The sequence below is a fragment of the Podarcis bocagei genome, assembly GCF_964188305.1.
Source record: "Podarcis bocagei genome assembly, chromosome: 10".
Classification (NCBI taxonomy): domain Eukaryota; kingdom Metazoa; phylum Chordata; class Lepidosauria; order Squamata; family Lacertidae; genus Podarcis; species Podarcis bocagei.
In genome coordinates this window covers 69189795-69211794 of record NC_138135.1, presented here as the reverse complement: position 1 = coordinate 69211794, position 22000 = coordinate 69189795, and the positions used below count along the sequence as shown (strand labels likewise).

General features: G+C 41.6%; 2 protein-coding genes across 4 annotated transcripts; one reads left to right on the top strand and one right to left on the bottom strand.

The window, feature by feature from the left end:
• Positions 1-12: 12 nt before the first annotated feature.
• Positions 13-12622, bottom strand: ALG10 (ALG10 alpha-1,2-glucosyltransferase; the record flags this gene model as incomplete). 3 transcript variants are annotated; one of them, XM_081211731.1, is made up of 4 exons in its annotated part: positions 13-1043; positions 1381-7164; positions 8572-8766; positions 12458-12622. In XM_081211731.1, the coding sequence occupies 3 exons, from the start codon at positions 12620-12622 to the stop codon at positions 6109-6111; spliced, it is 1416 nt and encodes a 471-aa protein (XP_081067857.1). In that variant the 3' UTR covers positions 13-1043; positions 1381-6108. The 3 variants fall into 3 exon arrangements, with proteins under 3 accessions (XP_081067857.1, XP_081067859.1, XP_081067858.1); XM_081211733.1 differs by lacking the exon at positions 12458-12622 and adding an exon at positions 12167-12254; XM_081211732.1 differs by lacking the exon at positions 12458-12622 and adding an exon at positions 9063-9155.
• TPRKB (TP53RK binding protein) lies at positions 12566-21177 on the top strand. The gene is made up of 6 exons (XM_081211849.1): positions 12566-12704; positions 15168-15240; positions 16511-16694; positions 17846-17968; positions 19188-19364; positions 20760-21177. The coding sequence occupies exons 3-6, from the start codon at positions 16551-16553 to the stop codon at positions 20844-20846; spliced, it is 531 nt and encodes a 176-aa protein (XP_081067975.1). The 5' UTR covers positions 12566-12704; positions 15168-15240; positions 16511-16550; the 3' UTR covers positions 20847-21177.
• Positions 21178-22000: the final 823 nt, after the last annotated feature.

Below are 22000 nucleotides of genomic sequence, written 5' to 3'. Positions count from 1 at the left end.
CTCACCTCAAGCCACCTTAGTGAAATTCTTTATTATAACATCGCACCCACAATAATGCGGGTGTTCCAAAATTATTAAGGGAAAGCACACGTATAATGTAACAAAAGGACACAAGGTTACAATTTTAAAAACCAACAATTTTCCTAAAAATGAAGAGGCAGTTGCTTTATTTTATATACTCACAAACAACAGCAGTCTTGATTTGGCATCTTTAACATGAAAGTGATTCCTTCATGTTTCATATATCGTGTATTTAGATCATTCTCATAATTGAGACCAGCTACCTAGTCCCAGAGCCACTTTTTTTCTATAAAGGGACATCTCCAGTGGCTTGCCTTGCAATTTATATGGCATCCTAAACTATCCAAAAAAGCAGCATCTTAAACCAGTGATTGTGTACGCAGTACAGTCACAGCAATAAATATACAACCTACAAGGGCGTGCCCTTTCACAAATACACCCCTTTGCACACACAGAGCTGCCCTCTCCATTGAAGTAAATGTAGCAGCCAAGACACACAGGACTCTCTATACTGCAGGTTAATGTACAACAAGCCATTAAGAACACAACTATTTCTTTCTCGGCACACAATAGATAAGTTGGATCAGATTCCCTTACTTTTTCCTATCGCATGGTAGCTCCACATAACGTTATAGCCATTCTATAACGTTCTGTAGAACTCGTTCCAAACATTTCCGCGGAAAAGAAACCTTATGGTCAGTTTGTTCAGCCACTTTGGCCTTTAGTGGTTAGGGATCAGGCATACCCATAGGTAAAATGGGTTCATACTTATTGCAAACTTTGTTGACCTGGTCATATCACTACTCACAGTCTGCAGGCACAATTCATAGCATCTCTCCAAACCCACTATTTTACTTTTTTTGTTTCCTCTTGTGCCCAGCAGAGAGAAACATATTCGCCTTCTCTTCCAAGACAGAAAAGCAAGAGGTGAGTACACAAAGTCCTGGCCCATAATCCCAGGACTGTTTTCTTATCTTTGCATTTTTTGACACAGGAAGCTCCCAGGACATTGGTCCATGTAGCTCGGTACAGTGGTGCCCCGCAAGACGAATGCCTCGCAAGACGGAAAACTCGCTAGACGAAAGAGTTTTCCGTTTTGGAGGTGCTTCGCAAAACGAATCTCCTATGGGCTTGCTTCGCAAGACGAAAATGTCTTGCGAGTTCCTGCGGGTTTTTTTTCCTTCCCCCCCTTTTTCTAAGCTGCTAAGCCGCTTACCAGCTGATCCGATCAGCAGATAAGCCGCTAAAAGCCGCTAAAAGCGCTAATCCTCTAATCCGTCAATGGGCTTGCTTCGCAAGACAAAAAAACCGCTAGACGAAGAGAATCACAGAACGGATTCTTTTCGTCTTGCGAGGCACCACTGTATTGTCTAGAACGGGTTGCAGAAATTTATCGTCTGCTTTACCAAGCCTAAATGCCAGTAGATGGGAGTTAGTAAAGGTAAAGGGACCCCTGACCATTAGGTCCAGTCATGGCCGACTCTGGGGTTGCGGCACTCATCTCGCTTTTTGGCCAAGGGAGCCGGCGTACAGCTTCTGGGTCATGTGGCCAGCATGACTAAGCCGCTTCTGGCGAACCAGAGCAGCGCACGGAAACGCTGTTTACCTTCCCGCTGGAGTGGTACCTATTTATCTACTTGCACTTTGACGTGCTTTTGAACTGCTAGGTTGGCAGGAGCAGGGACCGAGTAACGGGAGCTCACTCCGTCGTGGGGATCTGAACCGCCGACCTTCTGATCGGCAAGTCCTAGGCTCTGTGGTTTAACCCACAGCGCCACCCGCGTCCCTCCCAAGGTGGGAGTTAGTCGACTGCAAAACCAAGTTGACTATCTATAGATAAGACTGAGCTGCACCTAGCCTTTCCATTCTGCGATCGTCCCAATGATAACTTTTCCACTTCACATACTGGGAACCTATTGCTATGTGATATGTTGGCAAAAGGAAACTATCTAGAGAAAGAAAAGGTGGTTGTGGTTGTCGAGAATTAAGGAAATGTGACAGATGTACATATTCTGGGAAGCAGACCTCCTTGGTTCTGCATGCCTCAGCAGAATGTAGGTGACATTTAACACACAAAGTCAAACTAGCAGATGGCTCCAAGCCCTCTGAGGATACATCTTTTTTAAGCCCAACTTACTCCACCGTTAAAAAATAATTAATATTTTAGAGAGAGGCCTTCTGCTCTAGTTGAACAATACGGTGCTCTTCCTTTCCGTAACAGAACTAGATGAATCCTGTCATAGCGAAAGAATGATTATCCTAAGTATAAAGTACAGGAATTTTCTAGAAATTCAACAGGATTTCTACTGCTTTAAACACTGCAGTCTACAAATTCTATTTTTAAAAAAATATTCACAATGCATTAAGAAAAGCTGATTTTTGAAACACACCGTTAGACTAAGATAAGCACAAATTACTGGAGGGTGGGAATCACAGAACGTGATGGTCTTCAAATGTTTTAACCTCAATAACTCTAGAAGTGACATAAAATTTCTAAAAAGAAGAGTAATAAAACCCTGCTAGACATACGAATAGAAAAGACAGCTCAACAGTGCCACCTTGTGAATTTAGTTAACCAGTATTTCTTCCTTGCTGTTTAAAGAATTTAGGGTTATATTGGCTTTTTTATGGAATGCATATCTTTAATCTAATCTATTTAAAACCATTGACAATAAACATCTGGAAGAGGGGGCATCTCTAATTAGCAAGCACTTAATTTGTTAAAGGGTTAGGGGAAAGGTATAAAAAAATTCAGTTATTCCTCTGAAAATAGCCACAAGTCCGGCCCTTAGAAACACTGCTCACTCTTCTCATGCTAAACACTGAATAAAATGATAAATTCTGAACAAATATGTCTCCCTGTTTTGCAAAACAGGGCAAAACAATTAAATTGATCCTGGGGGATTTCTCAACTAGGGGTTATGCAGATAGTCCTAGCTCTGGTTAGATTATGGTAACACCAAGGTTGCAGGTTTGATCCCCGTGTGGGACAAAGTCTATTATTACTTTTTGGTTGAATTTCCCGCATGTTGTGCTGCAGGGTAATTGCATCACACAAAAATGGCAGGCCTTGATACCAAAAGTGCACAATACCTCTTACATAGTCATTCATGTCCACATTTCGCAGTGCAATACTGTCACAGTGCAGCAGAGGAAGAATTTGCCACAAAGAAGGGACTTTGCAACAGCTGGTGTGACACAACCTTGGGTTAAGAAACTCTGCCCAGGTTTCATGTTTTGAGAGATGAGAGATTTATGCCAATGTGCAGCTTGGTTTAGGACAAAAAACTGTAGCCTGAAATAGATTTCTTAAGACATTATTGTATGCTAGAAGTCTTTCCAATTGCATTTTCTGATATAAAACTTATGTAAAGTTATAGAGAAGTTTGCTGCAAAATCATAGTTAGCATAAGGTACTTCAGCCATGCCTTATTATCCACAGCTTCTGTCTGTGTCTTCAACATGTCAGGTAGGAAAAAAACAGGTGCAGTTGTTTCTAGAATGCAGATAATACATAGGGACTCATTCACCTCCTGGATTTCTGCTTTCAAAAAAGCTAGCTAACACAGGGAACTGTTTTAGCTTACTTATTAACCTAACCTAGATTTATAGCCTGCTTTTAAAGTCCAAAGAAAGTGTCCCAAAGGGACTACTCTGAATGGCAACAGCTCTCAAAGGTTATCTTCTGGAACCTCTTCCCAACACTGCTCCAAAAGGATCCTTAATTAGAAGTATAAGAAAGTGAACCTGAGACTTGCATGTAAAATATGCACTTTCCCACTGAGCTATGAGTCTTTCCCAGAGGTGAAAACTCCTCCAAAATGAAGGAAACTGAAGTCAATATGTGAAAGTTACTCTACACGCAACTATTGAAAGAGATTTCCCCAGCACTCGAAGCTGCAGGATCAGTTCGGTGTTGCATTTCTGCAGCATGGAGAGATGCTCTGTGCCACCAGTGCCTATTCCTAGTGGTGGCTGGAATGGGAATGAAGAATTATGAATCAAAACTTTGTATTAACCACAAGCGGCAATTATACTGGCACGCTGAAGAACGGTAAATTTAAAAGGTTCGTGATAATAAGGAAGATGCTCATTTTGCAATCTTTTGTAAGTTGTGTGCATCATTTCAGAAGCCCTGCGGATTTCATTTACAATTAATAGAAGCAATGAACAATACCAGTTATCTTTGTACTATTGCCTTTTGAGTTTCTGAACTGCGTTTCCAAAAGACTCCAATCAAACCCACAAGACTCATCTCAAAAAGCAGATTAGTGTTATTGCTGAAAGCAATAACAAACAGCTCATTATTGCTTTGTTTATTCCTCCAAGAACCTTGATTAGGAAACTTCAGCTGCATCTTATTTTTATTAAACCAGTAAGCTAAGTAATTTATTCTATTTGGCCTGTGTTTCAATTTAAAATGTTCCCATCCTGCATGGCGTAAGATGTTCCTGTTAAACCAATAAGGAAAATTCATGTTGTATTCTGAAGCCCTGTACCCTGGACATCAGCCACTAAAGTTAATCAGATTTTTTGAAATATTTTTAGTATTATTTATCATGTAGAAATTTAATGGCATTTGCTTGGAAATGGTTTAAAGTTCAAAATCTTTCATTGCTAAATTTCATCCTGTTATTTCACATATGAACTGCTTGGAGCCCATTTCTAGTGTTTCCCAACCTTGGGCCTCCAGCTGTTTTCGAACTACAATTCCCATCATCCCTGACCACTGGTCTTGCTAGTTGAGGATTATGGGAGTTGTAGTCCAAAAACAGCTGGAGGCCCAAGGTTATCGGAATGGATTGGCAAATGTATATACCCTGCTCTATCTTAGGAGAGAGATGGGGAACCCGTGATTTTATTTTTAAAAGAAACCATAAATTTCCAGCTGCCATAATTATGAAATAGCAGAAAGTAACAAAAGCAAGCATAGAAACAATAAGGAAGATAATTCTACAACGTTTTGGGTACTGGCATACACTGAAAGCGAACAAATGGAGGCAGCCCTTGGAAATTCTTGCCTGTTCATCCTCAATGGATACAAAATTCTCAAAACATTGCAGAATCAATGCAGTGGGTGCAAAAGTTGGGAAAGGCATTGAAACAAGGAAGGTTGAACCTCTCAAGTCTTAAGGGTGTTTATGCTAAAAAAAACACACAACTCTACTGGGTTCAATGGAACTTTCTGATAAGTTATTAGACTGAAAACCTTGTAGCATAACCCTATGCATGTTCAGAAGGAAGACCCACTGTGTTCAGTGGGGCTTACTTAGGAAAGTGTGCATAGGAACGCAACCTTAAAATACTCAGCTATACTTTAAACTTCATTGCTTTCATCAGAACTTCAGTCTGGCATCCGGCATATTAAGTGACATGCAGATTAGGTTAATTGCATGATGTGTAAATCAGCTGTGGTCCTAGATTTCAGTGTTCTTTGTTCTTGCCATTTTATTCCTGAAACCCCATTTTCAGGTTCATTTGGGTTGCAGTAAAGGTCATCGTCATCCACTAACTTTCACGCGTAAATTTCTCCATGGTGAACAGTTCCTGCAAATGAGCTTCAACGTATTGATATGTGAGATTCAACCCATTTTGGAGAAGACATGCTGTCCAAGTAGTAAAATCTGAATTCTTGATAGCACAAGTGCAGGAACAAGAACCAAGCAAAAACTATGTTTAGGAGCCGCATTGCAGTAAACGAACCATATCAAAAATTAGCCTATTGGACTTAAGCTACGCCACTGTTTTCCATCTTTTCATTGCATACAGCTAGGAACACACATAGATCTACTGAAAGCATCCCAGATTTATAGCCCCTGCAACACAGGAAGCATGATGTAAACAATTTTATTCACATTAGTTTTTTGTGGTTTAATTTCCCTGATCTTATATTTATTAATTCCCAGGATTTTAACTGTATAAAAATGGCTTTTCAATATCTGCAAAAACAGTGCATCAGATTTCACATTCACTGCCAGTTACAAACATCCAGAATGTTTCTTTTTTCCTTGGTAGAGTTTCAAAGCCTGCAGACTCTTTATTTGCTGCAGGAAAAGTCCTAGAATTTAGTCATCCCATTGCCCAAAATTACCACATAAACCTTTGGATTTCCTCGCTGTTCGGCCATTGAAAAGGTTTGTTCAAAAAGATATGGAAAGTCACCACGTTCACCAAAATATAAAAAGCCAATTCCAGGAAAAGTTTAGAAAGCGATGGCACAGGAATATTCAGCCTGTATATGATATATGGCAAAATGAAGTAACGGAACTCTAATAGCTTCTGGGGAACTGTGACAACAAACAAACATAAAAAATATACCAAATTCCAGAAAACAGATTTTGATTTCAGTGCATCCGTGAAACTCCAGCCAGCAAATATATAGACTGGAACTAATATGTACTTCACCAGTTCGTGTCTTTGAAAGATCTTTCTCCATATGTAAAATGTGTAATGCCTGTTGTCTGCAAGCAAGTATTTGTGAGCAAACGTAAACTTCCAGACGAGGAATAGAGAGACGGTGGTGAGGATGCTGTATCGCAAAAAATGCTTCTGGACGGAACGGAGAAAATTGGCCATTTTGCCTGGGGTTACTAGGTGAGGAAAGGAAAAAACGAGAGTAAAAGAAAGGAAGTAGAAAAGCTGGGGGAAATGCAGACAGGCTTCATGGCTGCTCCTGTCGCCAACGACAATGCCGCCATTGAGGACCACAAAAGTGAAGAAAACAAGCACCATCATGATGTACGGCCATGTCAAGAGAAAGAGAGTGGTTAGGTTTTTAAGTGACATGAGGTAGGCCTGGAGAAACCTGAAGAGTCTGATGAGTTCTGAAAAGGATCCCTTCGCAGGCGAGTTCTTCTGCTCTTTGCTTTTCGACAGCTCTGCCTTCCAGGCCTCGCTTAGTTTCTGCGCAACGACACTTCCTCCGCAGAACACAGTCCATACAATGTTGGTCTGACGAAACATGAAGCCGCAGAACCCAAGCAGGGCCGACGTTTTATGATTGCCGTAAAGGCACATTAAATAAGCAAAGAGAGTGAAAAAGGTTGAGCCTGTGTCGGTATAATAAAGGAATGTAAAAAAATAAAGAGTTGGAAATGCTGCGAGCGTCAAGGTTGACAGAATTCTCTGGAATCCAGAGGCAGCCTAGAAAGGGCGACGAAAAGGAATAATTAGGACTGTCGCTTCCGTTACGAATTAATTACAAAATGGAAAACCATTGGAAACATCATTTGCGCAAGCACCACTGAATTGGACAGGCATCTCATTTGTCGCAAACCATTTTGTTTTTAAGGTAACTTCCAGGATTTCAACTGCTAAAAACAGAACTGCGAACTGATTAAATAAGTTAAATCATCTTTAATCAAGTGCATTTCACTTGATTAATGTACTGATTAAAATCATGCATTGATAAAAACAATACAGTGGTACCTTGGGTTACATATGCTTCAGGTTACAGATTCCGCTAACCCAGAAAGAGTGCTTCAGGTTAAGAACTTTGCTTCAGGATAAGAACAGAAATTGTGCTCTGGCGGCGCAGCGGCAGCAGGAGGCCCCATTAGCTAAAGTGGTCTTCAGGTTAAGAACAGTTTCAGGTTAAGAATGGACCTCCGGAACAAGTGAAGTACTTAACCTGAGGTACCACTGTACTTCTGAAGCAAGAAGCATGCTTTTTTGTTTTTAAGTGATGCACCACTTCTTCTTCTACTTATTCTTTGAATTTATATACTGTCCTATACCCGGAGGTCTCACATATGTCACAGTAAGCATTCTCTTAAAAAAAAGGATTTCCCTTTCTCTCACAGGCACAAAGAATCCCTGTTCTAAGAGGGTTTGTAATTTGCAGTTTATATAAGTATTGTATTTTAAAAATAATGGCCTAAATCTAACAGAGAATTGGGTGTGCTTAATCCCACTGACTTCAATGAGTTTAAAATTTAGAACCATATTTTTTCTTTTAAAAAATACGTTGCCTGATTAATGGAAGGGGATAACTTTTTCGCTTATTATTATTTTTTAACTGGTTAATCCTAACCAATTAATCTACCAAGCGCTGCAACCCTAGTAAAACCACATTTCTGACCAAATGACCCATCAAGAGTAAGACTGGATTCCCATAAACACTTACCTGGGACTACATGGCTCTTACTTCTGAGTAGACTTGTATAGGATTGCACCCAAAATGGATATTGCTAAGATCCTGAACATAACATAGTGTAAACCCTCCTAAAATCCTTTAAAAGTCCTTATGACTGCAATACAAGCCTATGAAAGATCAATGTGACTTGTAGTCACAGGTGTAATATTAAGCACATGCGTAAGTCTTTGCTTGCCACGTGCGCAAAAAGCTTCTAAAAGTACTTGCTTTTAGAAAAACAGGAAGGCAACATAGTCTAAGATGCTGGGAAGATCCAAATGTTATTGCAGAAACAGAATAAAATGCAGCTACATCATAATGGAAGAGTTCAGAGTTTTGCCAAGCCTCTGACACATTAATGGTGCTACTGTGTATAGGAATGACACTCTTTTAAGTGTGATACATTTGCACTGTACCTTTTTATGGTGCATCCTGCAAAAAAGCAAATATAGTAAATAGAAGTTCCCAATGCTGAACAGAAGATTGATGAATCTGAGCATTCCTGTAGAGCAGACTATGCTTCCAGACCACCCAAAGAGCCACGCTGCAGGTTTCACAATTCCAACTGACACCAAATATAAACCAGGAAGTGTAGTAATCATGGGGTCCCACTGCAAAAAGAGAGAACAGAAAGACAATAAAATTAAACAGCTCAGAAATGTGTTTTTATAATTAGAAAAACAGAATGCAAAATTAATGAATTCAATTAAACTCCTGCTTCCTCTTTCTGTTATTCCCATGTATATTATTATTATTATTATTATTATTATTATTATTATTATTATTATTATTATTATTAGGAGAAACAGAGATTTATACATCTCCCTGTGCAGAAATTAGTGTTCCAGGTATATGGGAAATTTAATCATCTTGGGAGAGAGAGATTATAATCCCTGATTCACATTACATTGGCAGTTTCAAAAATGAAATGCATGTCATTTGTGTCACTTTTTTTTTTGCTAAGGACGCAGTCTGCCGAAGTCATGTTTTAGAATTTTTGTGTAAACAGAAGACGAAGTTCCATCTTAACTGAATTCCATTTAACTGATTCTTATACAGTGGTACCTCGGGTTAAGTACTTAATTCGTTCCGGAGGTCCGTTCTTAACCTGAAACCGTTCTTAACCTGAAGCACCACTTTAGCTAATGGGGCCTCCCGCTGCCGCCACGCCTCCAGAGCACGATTTCTGTTCTCATCCTGAAGCAAAGTTCTTAACCTGAAGCACTATTTCTGGGTTAGCGGAGTCTGTAACCTGAAGCGTATGTTACCTGAAGAATATGTAACCCGAGGTACCACTGTATGCTATACAATTTGATATGTCAATATTTGACTATATGAGTCGGCTAACCCTTAATGCCAAACAGTGCTGGGTACAAACTGGGAAATTACAAATTAAGCCTTGTTTCCAAATCATGATCTAGTGTTATGGATGAACTGGCCCTTGCATCCTCTTAGCTGTCTCATATAGGCAACTGGGTTTCATCTCTGAAACGTCTCTGATAGCTCATTCTGAACTGCTAGCCAAGAATCTAGTATGTTTTTTCCTGACATATTATAAAAATTTGTCCCTTTCTGACTATCCCAACCGCTAAGTCCATGTAAAGCCGATCTCTGCACCACTGCATGCTTACTGCCAAACAGTTGCAACAGGCTAGAAAAGTTATATGTGCTAATCCCTGCATAAAAGCTATTTGGGCAGCAATGGGGAACTTCCAGCCAGCTGGCCTAACTAGGCTGGCACAGGTCCGAATTTGACACTTGAGGCCAGTTCCCACAAGCTGCCACTCTGCCCCACAGCCGGCATCATATATATGATGTCACGTGTAATGCAGGTATGGGTGCAGCTAGCAACTGGCTGCATAAGGTGAGATCCTCATTGTTCCTTTGCAAGCAGGGTTCCCTCTCAGCGCTGATCAACTGATCACCATTGATCATAACAGGTAGGAATGGGCCAATATATATGTGGACTGTCCCTGGATAAAGTGAATTTTCTTCATTAAGTTCCCAAAGTTCTTAACCTAGCTCAAGGTTTCATCAGAACTAGCCAGATGCTTAACGGATAATCAATCGCAGTCAGCCAATCTTTTGAAAAATATGACTTTAGAGCTGTCTTGTCCCAAAATGGCTACTAGACATTCTGTTTCAGTGAGAAGAACTTGTGCAGTCTAACGATTATTCTATTTATTACCCATTGCTACTTATATCAGGAAAGTGGCAAATTGTGTGGTAATAGTCACTGGGTGTGAAGCAAGATCTGAGTGGTGTTGCATATTCCATTTAATGAAAGTATATGCCATTTTTAAGTGCATATACCTTTTTATAAGCTGCCACTGAAATTATGCTATTATTTCTGAAGGAAGGCTTGTAGGTGGAGCCTATGTATAAATTAAGTGGGTCTTTGAAATAACTGTAGGCGGGAATTTTGCTCATACAACAATCCTGTATCACTTACTTTGGAGTAAGCCCAATCGAACTCAGTGGGATTTACTTCTGAATACCCATGTATAGAATTGTGTTGTTAATGTGCTCTGCTTCTATGTTCATGTATGATGCGCATCGATTGCTGCTGCAGACTTACTGGGGACAGTTGAGGGGGAGAGTAAAGTGGACAGGGAAGGATTTAGAAAGATTAGGACTGTAATCCCTTGGGCTGCACAAATAAAGGGGGGAAATGGAGTTTCTAAGGAACTGCAATTGCAGCACAGATGCAGCTCCAGAATCTGTTTCCCATGCCAGGGCTCAGACGGGAAACATGTAAATTGATTTTTATAAAGGGAGGAGTCTCTGAACGTGAGCAGATTGCATTGTACAATTCCTCACCAATTAGGGTTGGAATTGGGGGTGGACTTTAAGTATCAAAGGGTGCAGTTTGGGGGCACTTTGAGCCCCAGCACTTATCTTAAAAATCAGAATTCTGGGACACAACTGGGCACCATCAAGACCTTGCGGTGCCATTCGGAAAGTGAAACACATGAAGAGCTTTGCAGACTGAAAGCAGCCCTTTTACGCACATGATTTAGTTCTTATAGATGTATAACAGAAGTTGTCCTTCGCCACCTGTCTTGTATAGTACAGGATTGCCCCATATTTCAATGTACAATTCTACGTCCTGTATCGGTAACAGTTTTGTCCTGCATTTCAGGTCTTCCCCTCTTTGCCAAGTTAGAGATCCTCTCCCAAGGCACGTGTTTGAAAAGCTGTGCATTTAAGCACAGACAGATCTATAAATTCATGTGTATGTGTGTGCATGCGACAAATTCCAGACGGGCCACCTTAAAAGGCTGCAATAGATGGCAATGGATTGCTTTGAAGTCACTTAGGGGAGGAAAATCACCATCATCATCATCACCAGTGCTTTTTTCTGGGGGGATGCATACCCTTAAACATTTTGTGAATCTAAGTTTGGCCTCATTGAGGGGCAATATTTCAATATGAGTAGGAAAATGAGAGTATCCCTAAACATTTTTTAAGTGGAAAAAGCACTGATAATCACCCAACTGCCCCACCCCACCCTATATTTTGCCAGAACAAAAGTGGTAACCCTAGTTCTAAACCCTGATGGCCAAATTCGGATTTGCAGGGCTTGAGTAATAGTAGTAGTAGTAGTAGTAGTAGTAGTAGTAGTAGTAATAATAATAATAATTTATTTATACCACACCCATCTGGCTGGGTTTCCCCAGCCACTCTGGGTGGCTTCCATCAAAACACAATACAGTAAAATACAAGAACCTATTAAACTTTAAAAGCAACCCTGTATCGGGAAATTTTTAATATCTAATGCTTGACATTTCTTTAACGTGCTGTAAGCCGCCCAGAGTGGCTGGGGAAACCTAGCCAGATGGGCAGGGTATAAATAATGAAATTATTATTATTATTATTATTATTATTATTATTATTATTATTATTATTATTATTATTATTACTATTATTAAGCATAGGTTCCCTGCACCCCTTGACAGATGCCCTGCAAATCATAAATGGAAAGGTACGTGCGTGAGGTTTAAAACCTACAAGATCCGACAAACTACCCCTCTGCTTTGACTCAAGGCGGGCGTCTTAAGAGCAGGTGAAACTAGGGGGGATTCGTCGGACTCCATCTCCCATCAACCCCCGCCATCAAGAGCCACGCAGAGGGATGATGGGAGTTGTAGTCCAGCTGCGGCCCGGCGCGCCCTCCCCCCCCCCCACCTAGCCACCCCTGAACAAACCCCTTTAGTCGCCGGGGATAAAAGAGGGCGAGGAAGGCGACCGTAGCAAAGAGAGGCGGTTTGGTTATCCCCGCGGCTCGCGCGGCCTACCTACCTGCTGGAAGCGCCCCTCGCAGTAGGCGTGCGCCTGAGGGACGTGGAAGGCCTCGTCCATGTAGGGCGAGCGTTGCTGTCGGTTGAGCGCCGAGAAGAGCAGGCACGAGGCGAGGAAGGCGCAGCTGAGCGCCGCCGAGAAGTAGTAGGCCTCGGAGCGCTCCATTGCTGGCGCCGGGGGTCGGGAGGGGAACCGGGCAAGAAACGCGAGGCCCGCCCGCCCGCCGCCTCAGGATAAGGCGAGCCCGGTAAGCCTGAGGCGCTGCTGCCTCGTGCGGCCGCCCAACCCCCGGCTCGGCGTTGTCCTCTCAGGCGGGGGAAGCCGCTGCTTCAAGCCGAGCCTTGCGGGGAAGGGGCTGCCGGGGACCGCCAGGCCGGGCGCTTGGCGAATATCTCCCTTTTTTGTAAGCTCGCCTTGAAAGGCTGTGTGTGTGTGTGTGTGTGTGTTATTGCCACACTTTGTGCAACGGCTTCCGTGTCGCGTGTGAGCTTTGAAAAATAATATTTAAAAAAAAATACTTTTCAAGTTTACGCATTTCACCCATTTTTATACCTTTCACTCATTTTACAATCCTTTCTTTTTAAAAAAATATTTATACTTTCAAGTTTATGCATTTCACCAGCTTTATATATTTCACTCATTTTACAGTCCTTTTGACATTTCAAAACTTGGACTTCCTTCCCCCTCTTTCTGTGGCTCCATAACTTTATTCAATATTTCAATATTTAATATTCAATTATTCAATATTTTCTGCGTATTGCAAATTAACTCAATGTGCTCATTTATTCATCTTCTTTAAATATATACTCTTATGAAACAGCAGGTTGTTACAGTAATCCTGCCAAATGTTTTTATCTGTTACCCAGTCAGATGGATGGGGTATAAATAATAAAAATTATTATTATTAATCTGTAAATATTCAGTAAACCATTTCTATTCTTTTTATTTTTTAAGAAATTGTTATCTCGATTTCTTATTCTTCCGGTAAATTTTACCCCATTTCTGCATATTCCATAAGTTTTTGTATCCATTTTTCCTTTGCTGGGACTTGTCACGTGTGAGCTCCCTGTGTGCAGATTGCAGACCCTCCTGATATAGGCAAAAATAGGGGTGGTTGGCTTTTGCTCCCCAACTCCCCAGGGACCCCTAAGTCCAGGATCGGTCAGAGATGAATGGATGGAGGCAGGATCCAGTGGAAACCAAGGCGGATGTAGCAAGGAGGCGAAAGAGACCCAGAACGTTTCTTTTCAGGGTTTGCATTTTGGCTGGAGAAGAAGGACATCCCCTCTACAAACAGTCAGAAATTACATCCCACCCAAGGTGGGGTTAGTGTGGCAAATCCTCAGGATTTGGCAAGTTTTACATAGTTCCAGTTTACACAAAAACATTAGCATTTGATAAAACCATCAGGAGGCCTGTCAGGCATCCCTCAATCTGGGCAAACAGTGACAATTACCGTATTTTTTGCTCCATAACACTCACTTTTTTCCTCCTAGAAAGTAAGGGGAAATGTCTGTGCGTGTTATGGAGGGAATGCCTATGGGTGGCGGGGGGATCTGCTGCAGTCGTGACCAGAGGATCCATGGTTCCCCTTCCTTCCCTCCTCCGTGGCTCGCTTTGCTTGCTTTGAAACAGCAAAGCGGGAGAAGAGCCACTGAGTGGGGAGAAGAGAGGGACAGAGAGCCTGGTTACAAAGCACGGATCCACATAGATACTCAGGATTTTTGCACTGGGTCACCCCAAATTCTCCATCAGATCACATAGCATGTCCATGGCTACAGCTTGCACCAAAAAAATCACGCACCCACTGTTGCCTGGGGCCGCAGTGGTGCAAAAACGTGGTTACAAAGCATGGATCCACATGGATCCTCAGGATTTTTGCATTGGGCTACCCCAAACTCACTGTCAGATCACATGTCTGTGGCCACAGCATGAACCACAAAAATCATACAAGAATATTTTAGAATATTTAGAATATTTTTTTCCTTCTTTTCCTCCTCTAAAAACTATGTGCGTGTTATGGTCGGGTGCGTGTTATAGAGCGAAAAATACGGTAATTCAAAGGAGGTTCATAGATATAGGAGATGAATCCCTTCAGGAACTTCCCCTGATGGCTATCTGCTTACCTGTTCTCAGTTAAGGGGGATTAAAGAGGCAGAGGAAATATTTGCAGTCTTTATGAGAGCCAAGATGGCTTTTGGATTGCCCTCCTGTACTATTTTAGACACATGGTTCGTATACTTATGTATGTGTGTTTACCTTGTGCAATCATCAACATTTATTCTATATTTGAGATCTTAGCATTCCTATAGCACTCCCAAAGGTTCCTATTTTCAAGGGATTTACAGAAGTCATCACACTTTTCAATTTGAACTCTGAATGCCCCACTTTTCCTTACGACATCCCTAAGGAGGTTTGAGAGCGAACATCCTTTTCCTGTCGTCAGCCAGCCAGTCACTTTAATCAGAGGAAGACTGTCCCAGAATATTGAGGTTCTATGCATTTTGATCTGATGCGCGGGGGCGGGGGGAGTTGCAGAAATTGTTAAATGCCAGAATATTAACAAGGGTCTAAATTTGAGGCCCCCTGTGAGGCCACAGGCCAAAAGACCCTTCTGTCCCACCCCTTGGCTGTGCACACATATGTAGTAGAAAGATAATTGTCTATTAAGATCTTATTTTGTTGTTTTTGCTTATCTGCTTCTGCACAGGACCAACAGTGACTCACTGATCCTACGCACAGTATCATCTCGGAAAAAATTAATTGGATCACTAGTGCTAAAGGTATTCATTTATGGAATTTATTTAAAAAGTGACCCCATTGACAGCAAAGATTGCCCATTAATAGCAAAGATTGCATCAGAATCATCCCTTTGTCAAGTGAAAAGTTCAAGAACACATTTGGAAACATTTTTTAAGCTTACTGATGGGGGTGGATGAGAGAGAGAGAGAGGGCGGGAGGAGCATATTTCATTTGACCCATCACTCCTGAACGCTCTTTCCATAATGAGTGTCTCTTATTCTAAGCAATAACATTTCTGTGGAATTTTGTAGATATTTTTTTTAAGAAACACTATGCATCAGTTCACTCTGTGAACAGACTCTGTCCGTCACAAAAGTCCCAGCACATTTCAGAGAACTTGGGGGTGTGTGTGGATCTGCTGTCACTTTGTGTATGGTTTGGAAAAGAAAAAAAGCAGTGATAACTGCCTTTTGCAAAAACACGGTATGGCTGTTGGAATCCAGCTTTTGCAGGGTTTTCCAGAGAATGGGTCAATGACAACTCCAGATAATGACCGGCTGAGCCAAAATGTATAAACACTGAAATGCAACGTATTTTTAAATGCTGGTTTGGCCGTGAAAGTCATGTATGTATTGTACTTCTGCACAATGAGAGGGTACGAGTCTTACATTTTTGTTTAAAGCAGAAAAGCTCAATATAACTATAAAAATTAGTATGAGCGATATTCCCAAAGCTGATGCACGTTTTGCATTTTCGCACTGTGTCTTTGTCGAAGAATGACAGGCCACATAAACCCTTTATACTTACAAGATCAGACTGCTTAAATCAGAATAAATTTAGAGCATAAACTTTTCAAAGTAGTTCGGTTTTTCCAGCTGCTGACATGGAACACGGTCACTAGGCCAAGTTCATACTAATCTTGTGCAGACTTGACAACTTTTGAAAGAGAGCCAGTGTGGTGTAGTGGTTAAGAGTGGTGGACTCATAATCTGGTGAACCGGGTTCGCTTCCCCGCTCCTCCACATGCAGCTGCTGGGTGACCTTGGGCTAGTCACACTTCTCTGAAGTCTCTCAGCCCCACTCACCTCACAGAGTGTTTGTTGTGGGGGAGGAAGGGAAAGGAGAATGTTAGCCGCTTTGAGACTCCTTAGGGTAGTGATAAAGCGGGATATCAAATCCAAACTCTTCTTCTTCTTCTTGAAATGTCTGTATGGAATGTAGCCTTAAGCTTAATTAAGTAAAACTACTAGGCAAAGAGCAAACACAAAAGTATCAACAATACCCATTGGTCACTTTTTATAAATGTTCCAGGTTTGACTGATTCGGAAGCAGCGTACTGCTGTGTTGCAAGATGCAGTGTTTAACACATCGACTGGAACTGTTTCCTGACTGCCTTGTTACTCTTATCCTGTTTAATGATGTGAAAAATGCTGCCACGCTAAGAAAAAAAGCAATGGAAGGAGCTATTGATGGAGCATTAATTAATCCTGCAATGGTGAGCAAATAATTTTTTTGTGTATTCATTACTTTGGTACCGTAAGGTTTGCAAATCTCACAGAGCTATTGCAATCCTGCCTGTGTGAAATTCCGAGTTTCAGGAGCTGTATTAGATTTGAAGGAGAAGGCAATAGATTGCTATTCAGGTAGGAGCAGGTCAGCGAGAATGTTAACTGTGCCCAGTTGGACAAAAGTACAGATCTTTCAGGAAACTTGTGAAAGGTTGTATGAGAGAATGGATGGAACATTTACCGGGGCGCTCTGCCCTTTCTGTAGCAACTTTCCTGCATCCAAGAAACATTGTGTTTTGCTGAACACAAAGTAAAATGAAAGGGGACTTTAATGGGTGTGTTCGTTCTCTACCCATCCTTGGGTTCAAGCCAACCGTGTTTGATCTCTATGGCTCCCTCTGTCTCCCAGATGTCTTTGCAGGGAACTGCTGTGCTGGCATGGCTAGTGAGTAGAGCAGACAAATGAGGAAATACTGGATATGTTTAGATGCTGATGGCTGCCTGAAAGTGGCCCAAAACCACTGTTTGAGAAGCACTGCCCTACTGGCTGTCTTTTTGCTTCTTATCTGGACTTTGGTTTATTTGTCCTCATATTAAACCATTTTGAATATGCTAGATCAGTTTCTCATTTTTTAAAAAAACTGCAAAATAGAAATTTCGCATCTGGGTGAGAGAAGAGCTTTAGAAAAGTTTTCACTTTCCTCAGGATTTCAAAATGTTTATCCACATTTTCTCATGATTTTTTCTTCTTTGTTTCTTCTCAATAGTCTTCTCATTATACTGCTATACTCTCTGCAAAAGGCTTTTTTCTGATTCTTTACAAGATAGTGAGAGCTGTATTAATAGGATTCCAGTTTCCCCTGGTAGAAATGTGATGTGTGAATTTAATTTTCATTTAAATATCTACTTGTACTGTTACTACTGTATGTTTAGACCTCAGACATGGTTTTAGTGATAGACCAAAGTTATTTACAATGTGTGGAATTGCCCCCCCTCCTTGTTTCAACATTTAATTGATGGCATAACTGGCTCTTTGCCATTTCTAAAGTATACTTTTCCTTGTTGAGCTAAGGAAAGCAGTGGGTCTATTTTGAGGCCTATCCCTGGAAACCAAACTTTATTCTGTATTTTTTGGCAGATTGTTGATCCATTTCAGTTACTCGTGGCAACGAATAAAGCTGTACATCTCTACAAGATCGATAAAATGAAGACAAGAACTCTTAACGCTGAGATAATATTCAACCTTTCTCCGAACAACAATGTAAGATGGCTTCCTACAGCATGCTCTGAATTTTTTTCCCTTTTTTGCAGTAAGAGCCCTGCCAGATCAAGCCAAAAGGCCCATCTAGTCCAGTATTCTGGCCTCATAGTGGCCAAACAGGTGCCTACGGGAAGAATTTGAGCAGGACCTCCTGACTGTAACAGTGAAATAAGATTTGCTTGTCCCCGAAGAAGGCTGCTAATTGAAAGGTGTTATGTGTATTATTCACCACACAAAATATTTCCTGACCATCAGTTTGCCTGCACACATACCCTCTTATTAAGCCACCCTCGTCTCTGCAAGACTGAAACAAGGTCTTAACAAAGCATTCAGTCTTAGGCTTCACAACTGCTGTCCTTATACTGAGTTCATAAAATATGTAATCTGAATACTAATTTTATGGATACTAATGTTTTTTGTTCCCATTCAGGAACTGCCTCTGATTGTCTACTATAATCTGCCCCTACCCCAGTAAACAAGCACTGTAGGAAACAGTGTTCTTGGTTCTCTGGCTTGAGAATCCTCACAGAGGTCTGACCTATAAGAAGGCAGGCTTTCCTGTACAGGCCTGGACACTTTGTGACACCCCCATCACCCCAGGAAAACATAACCCAGCCATGTATTTTGCCTTGTTGGCTCCCTTTCTTGTTCTTGCAGACCTGGGTGGGTAGTAAAAACACTGGAGAATTTAGTTTCTGGTTGATAGTATTTTGTTTGATTGCTTACAAGATGTGCAGGTCTGCTCTGCAGTCCACACATGCAAAGTGTCCTGGGCTTCCTCCAGACTCTTCCTGCGGTAATATTAGAACAAAAATCAACCAGAGGTTATCATGTACAGTATAAATACAGTAATATTTATACCACCAGAATGTGTCAACTAAGGGTCTTAGAAGTCCCATAACCATACAGGAAGTTTATACCACTCCTGCCCATCCCTTGACACAGCTTATCATTCTTTAAATCTGACATTAAAATCCTCTGCATGTCCCTCATATAGTGACTTGAAAACAAATGAATGAATATTAAACTGCCTATGATAAAATATGCCCACATTTGTTGAAAGTATTTATCTTGTGAAATAGTTAACATTTCACTTAACAACTAATTTAATCTTTTCAGAGCTTTGGAACCAAATAAATTGGAAAATATGTTTTGTGAGATGCTTTGGATTGCTAGAATGTGACTGACGTATATAAGAACACACAATTCTGTGTTTTAGATTTCAGATGCCTTCAGAAAGTTTGGCATTTCCGACAGTGACACTGCCGTACTCGTCGTTCTGGTTGAAGACCAAGAGAAAACCGTGAATCTGGATGACGTAATACGTCAAGTGGAAGGCCAGCAAGTCCCCTTAGCAGACCTCCCCAAAATAACAGACCTACAGAAAGTTAAAAAGGTTTGTACAAGTTTGTCCCAGGTTAAGGGTTGAGATAAGACAAAATGTAGCACTTTCTTTGGTTTGTAATGACAGTTTGTAATTGTAATTTTGCAGTTACTTTTAGTACAGAGTGGGGGGGGCGGACCTGTGACTCTCCAGATTCCCACAGCCCCAACTAAAAGGAGTGTGGCAAATGGGAGTTGAAATTCAATTTGTGGTGGGCCACAAGGTATTAATTTCTGAGATAGATGGACATATAGTGCAGTCTTAAGCTCACTAAATCCAGTTGGATTCCCTCCCCCCCAGCTAAGCATGAGGGGATCTAACCACTGATCTAAACCACTGAGCCTCTTGGGCTTGCTGATCAGAAGGTCGGCGGTTTGAATCCCCGCGACAGAGTGAGCTCCTGTTGCTAGGTCCCAACTCCCACCAAGCTAGCAGTTCAAAAGCACGCTGAAAAAGTGCAAGTAGATAAATAGGTAATGGCATTTCTGTGCACTTCTCTGGTTTCGGTGTTCCGTTGTGCTACAAGCGGCTTAGTCATGCTGGCCACATGACCCGGAAAAACTGTCTGCGGAAGCGGACAAACGCTGGCTCCCTCGGCCTGTAAAGTGAGATGAGCACCGCAACCCCAGAGTTGTCTGCGACTGGACTGTCAGGGGTTCTTTACCTTTACCTTTAAGCATCCTTAGGAATGCAAGCATACCCCTACATTTTCTTAATCTTCATTTGTGTCTTACATTTTCCCCACTCTGTATTGAGAGTTTTGACTACAAAGTACATTAGGGTGCAGTCCCATGGTCCCTGGAGAGGTCATCCCAGCAGCCATTGCCATTTTTTGTGGGTGTAGAGAGAGGTCCAGAAGTAGAAAAGTAGGTCCACCCCTGGAGACCCCTGGAGATCTTCTCCATTCAGCCATGGAGACTTCTGAAACCATCCCTCTTCCACTGTTGGTGCAGGGGGGACAGAGAGAGAGAGAGAGAGAGAGAGAGAGAGAGAGAGAGAGAGAGAGAGAGAGAGAAGGAGCACGATGGGGCTGAATCAAGCGAGATCTTGGATTCATAGAATCAAAAGTCACCCCATTCCCCTAAGAAGGGTGTGAAAAAATATGACAGCCTTGGAGCTGCCATACTTATTTCCGTTCTAGCTGTCTCCTCCCCAGCTTTGATTCCTGCATTTGATTCCTGCATAGTCCAGGGGATTGGACTAGATGACCCTCATGGTCCCTTCCAACTCTACAAGTCTTAAGATTTTATTATTTGCTCTAGCAGGGCATTGGAAGTTATAGCAGCTATGCTTTGGATTCTCCCTTCTGCCTGCCATAGGATTGCTGTGCCCATTTTTTCAACTTGACCTATAAAGCTGGACAACCTTTTGCTCCTCTGGAAAGTGACTATTCCATTTTCTTTGCAGTTGTACAAGCTAACCCCACAGGAAGAAAAAATAGGCACGCTGCTGGATGGCATCATTTGTAGAATGGCAACTAAAGATGTTTCATGAAAAAAAAAGTTAGGACATTGAAACAGTTTTAGCCTGAAACAAATGTTTCTTTCGATTTTTCTGTTTGGTCGAACCAGTGTTAAAATGCCCTGAAGTCTAACTCTTATTTTGTTTGAAAACGGAAGCTGTCACAATTTTATTACAAACATGGAAGAATGTTTGGGTATTGTGATTATTTTATAATCAAGAAGTAAAAGTTTATTGTTCACTGTATTTTTGCATACTGCCCTTCTGGCAATGTACGCCAGGCGGTGCACAATTTAAAAGACTAAAAGAGGGAGTAAAAGATACAAAAAGCAAAACAATAAAATGACAGCATTCTCTCGGCTTATTGGTCTTGCTAGGTGCGAATGGTGTGGGCATTGTGGCTTGGCCTTCTCCTTCCCCCTTAGTTAACACAGTTCTTTAAAGTAACCCTTGGGGGTGTGGTGGAGCTAGTAGCGCTGTCAGATAAGGACTTTGGGCAGATGTGGAGGCTGCCCTCAGCAAAACAAGGACAGGGGCCTCCAAATGAACCATGGCTGGCTTACCACACTTTGAAGCAAGTGGTACGCATTACCAGATGAGCTTGTGAAGGTGTTGTATCAGTTCAGTTCTGACCATTTCGAAGATTTCGGCAAGTATCCCATCAGGTCCACTGGCTTTGTTGTTTTTCATTTGGTTAATAGTTGTACACATCTCTCCCAAATTTGGAGATACCGCAAGCAAATCCTCACCGTGATCAACTCCCATCCAGAAACCTATGTCACTACTGTGGAAGGACGTGTGGATCCAGGATTGGCCTCCACAGTCACTTACGGACTCACTGTTAAAACCGTGTTCATGGAAGGCAATCTTACTCAGCTACGAGTGATCGCCAAAGAAGAAAACACATTACCATCAAAAAAAACTTGCCCACAATAGGACTGTTGAAGCCATAGTCTAAAATTGCCAAATTGTGCCACTGAGCAGAGAGGCTGATGCTGCTGTACTCTTTCTTAAAGCAATTCCTGAATCTGCAGTATTTATCAGTACAGAACCTGGAACTAACTTTGTAGGGATTTGAATATCTGTGGTGTGATCCATATAGGCAGTCTTGGCTTAAGTGTGGTCCATCTGGTGCTGTTCCTCTTAAGTATTAAGAGCTTAAGATGAGCAGCTCGATCGGGGCCAGA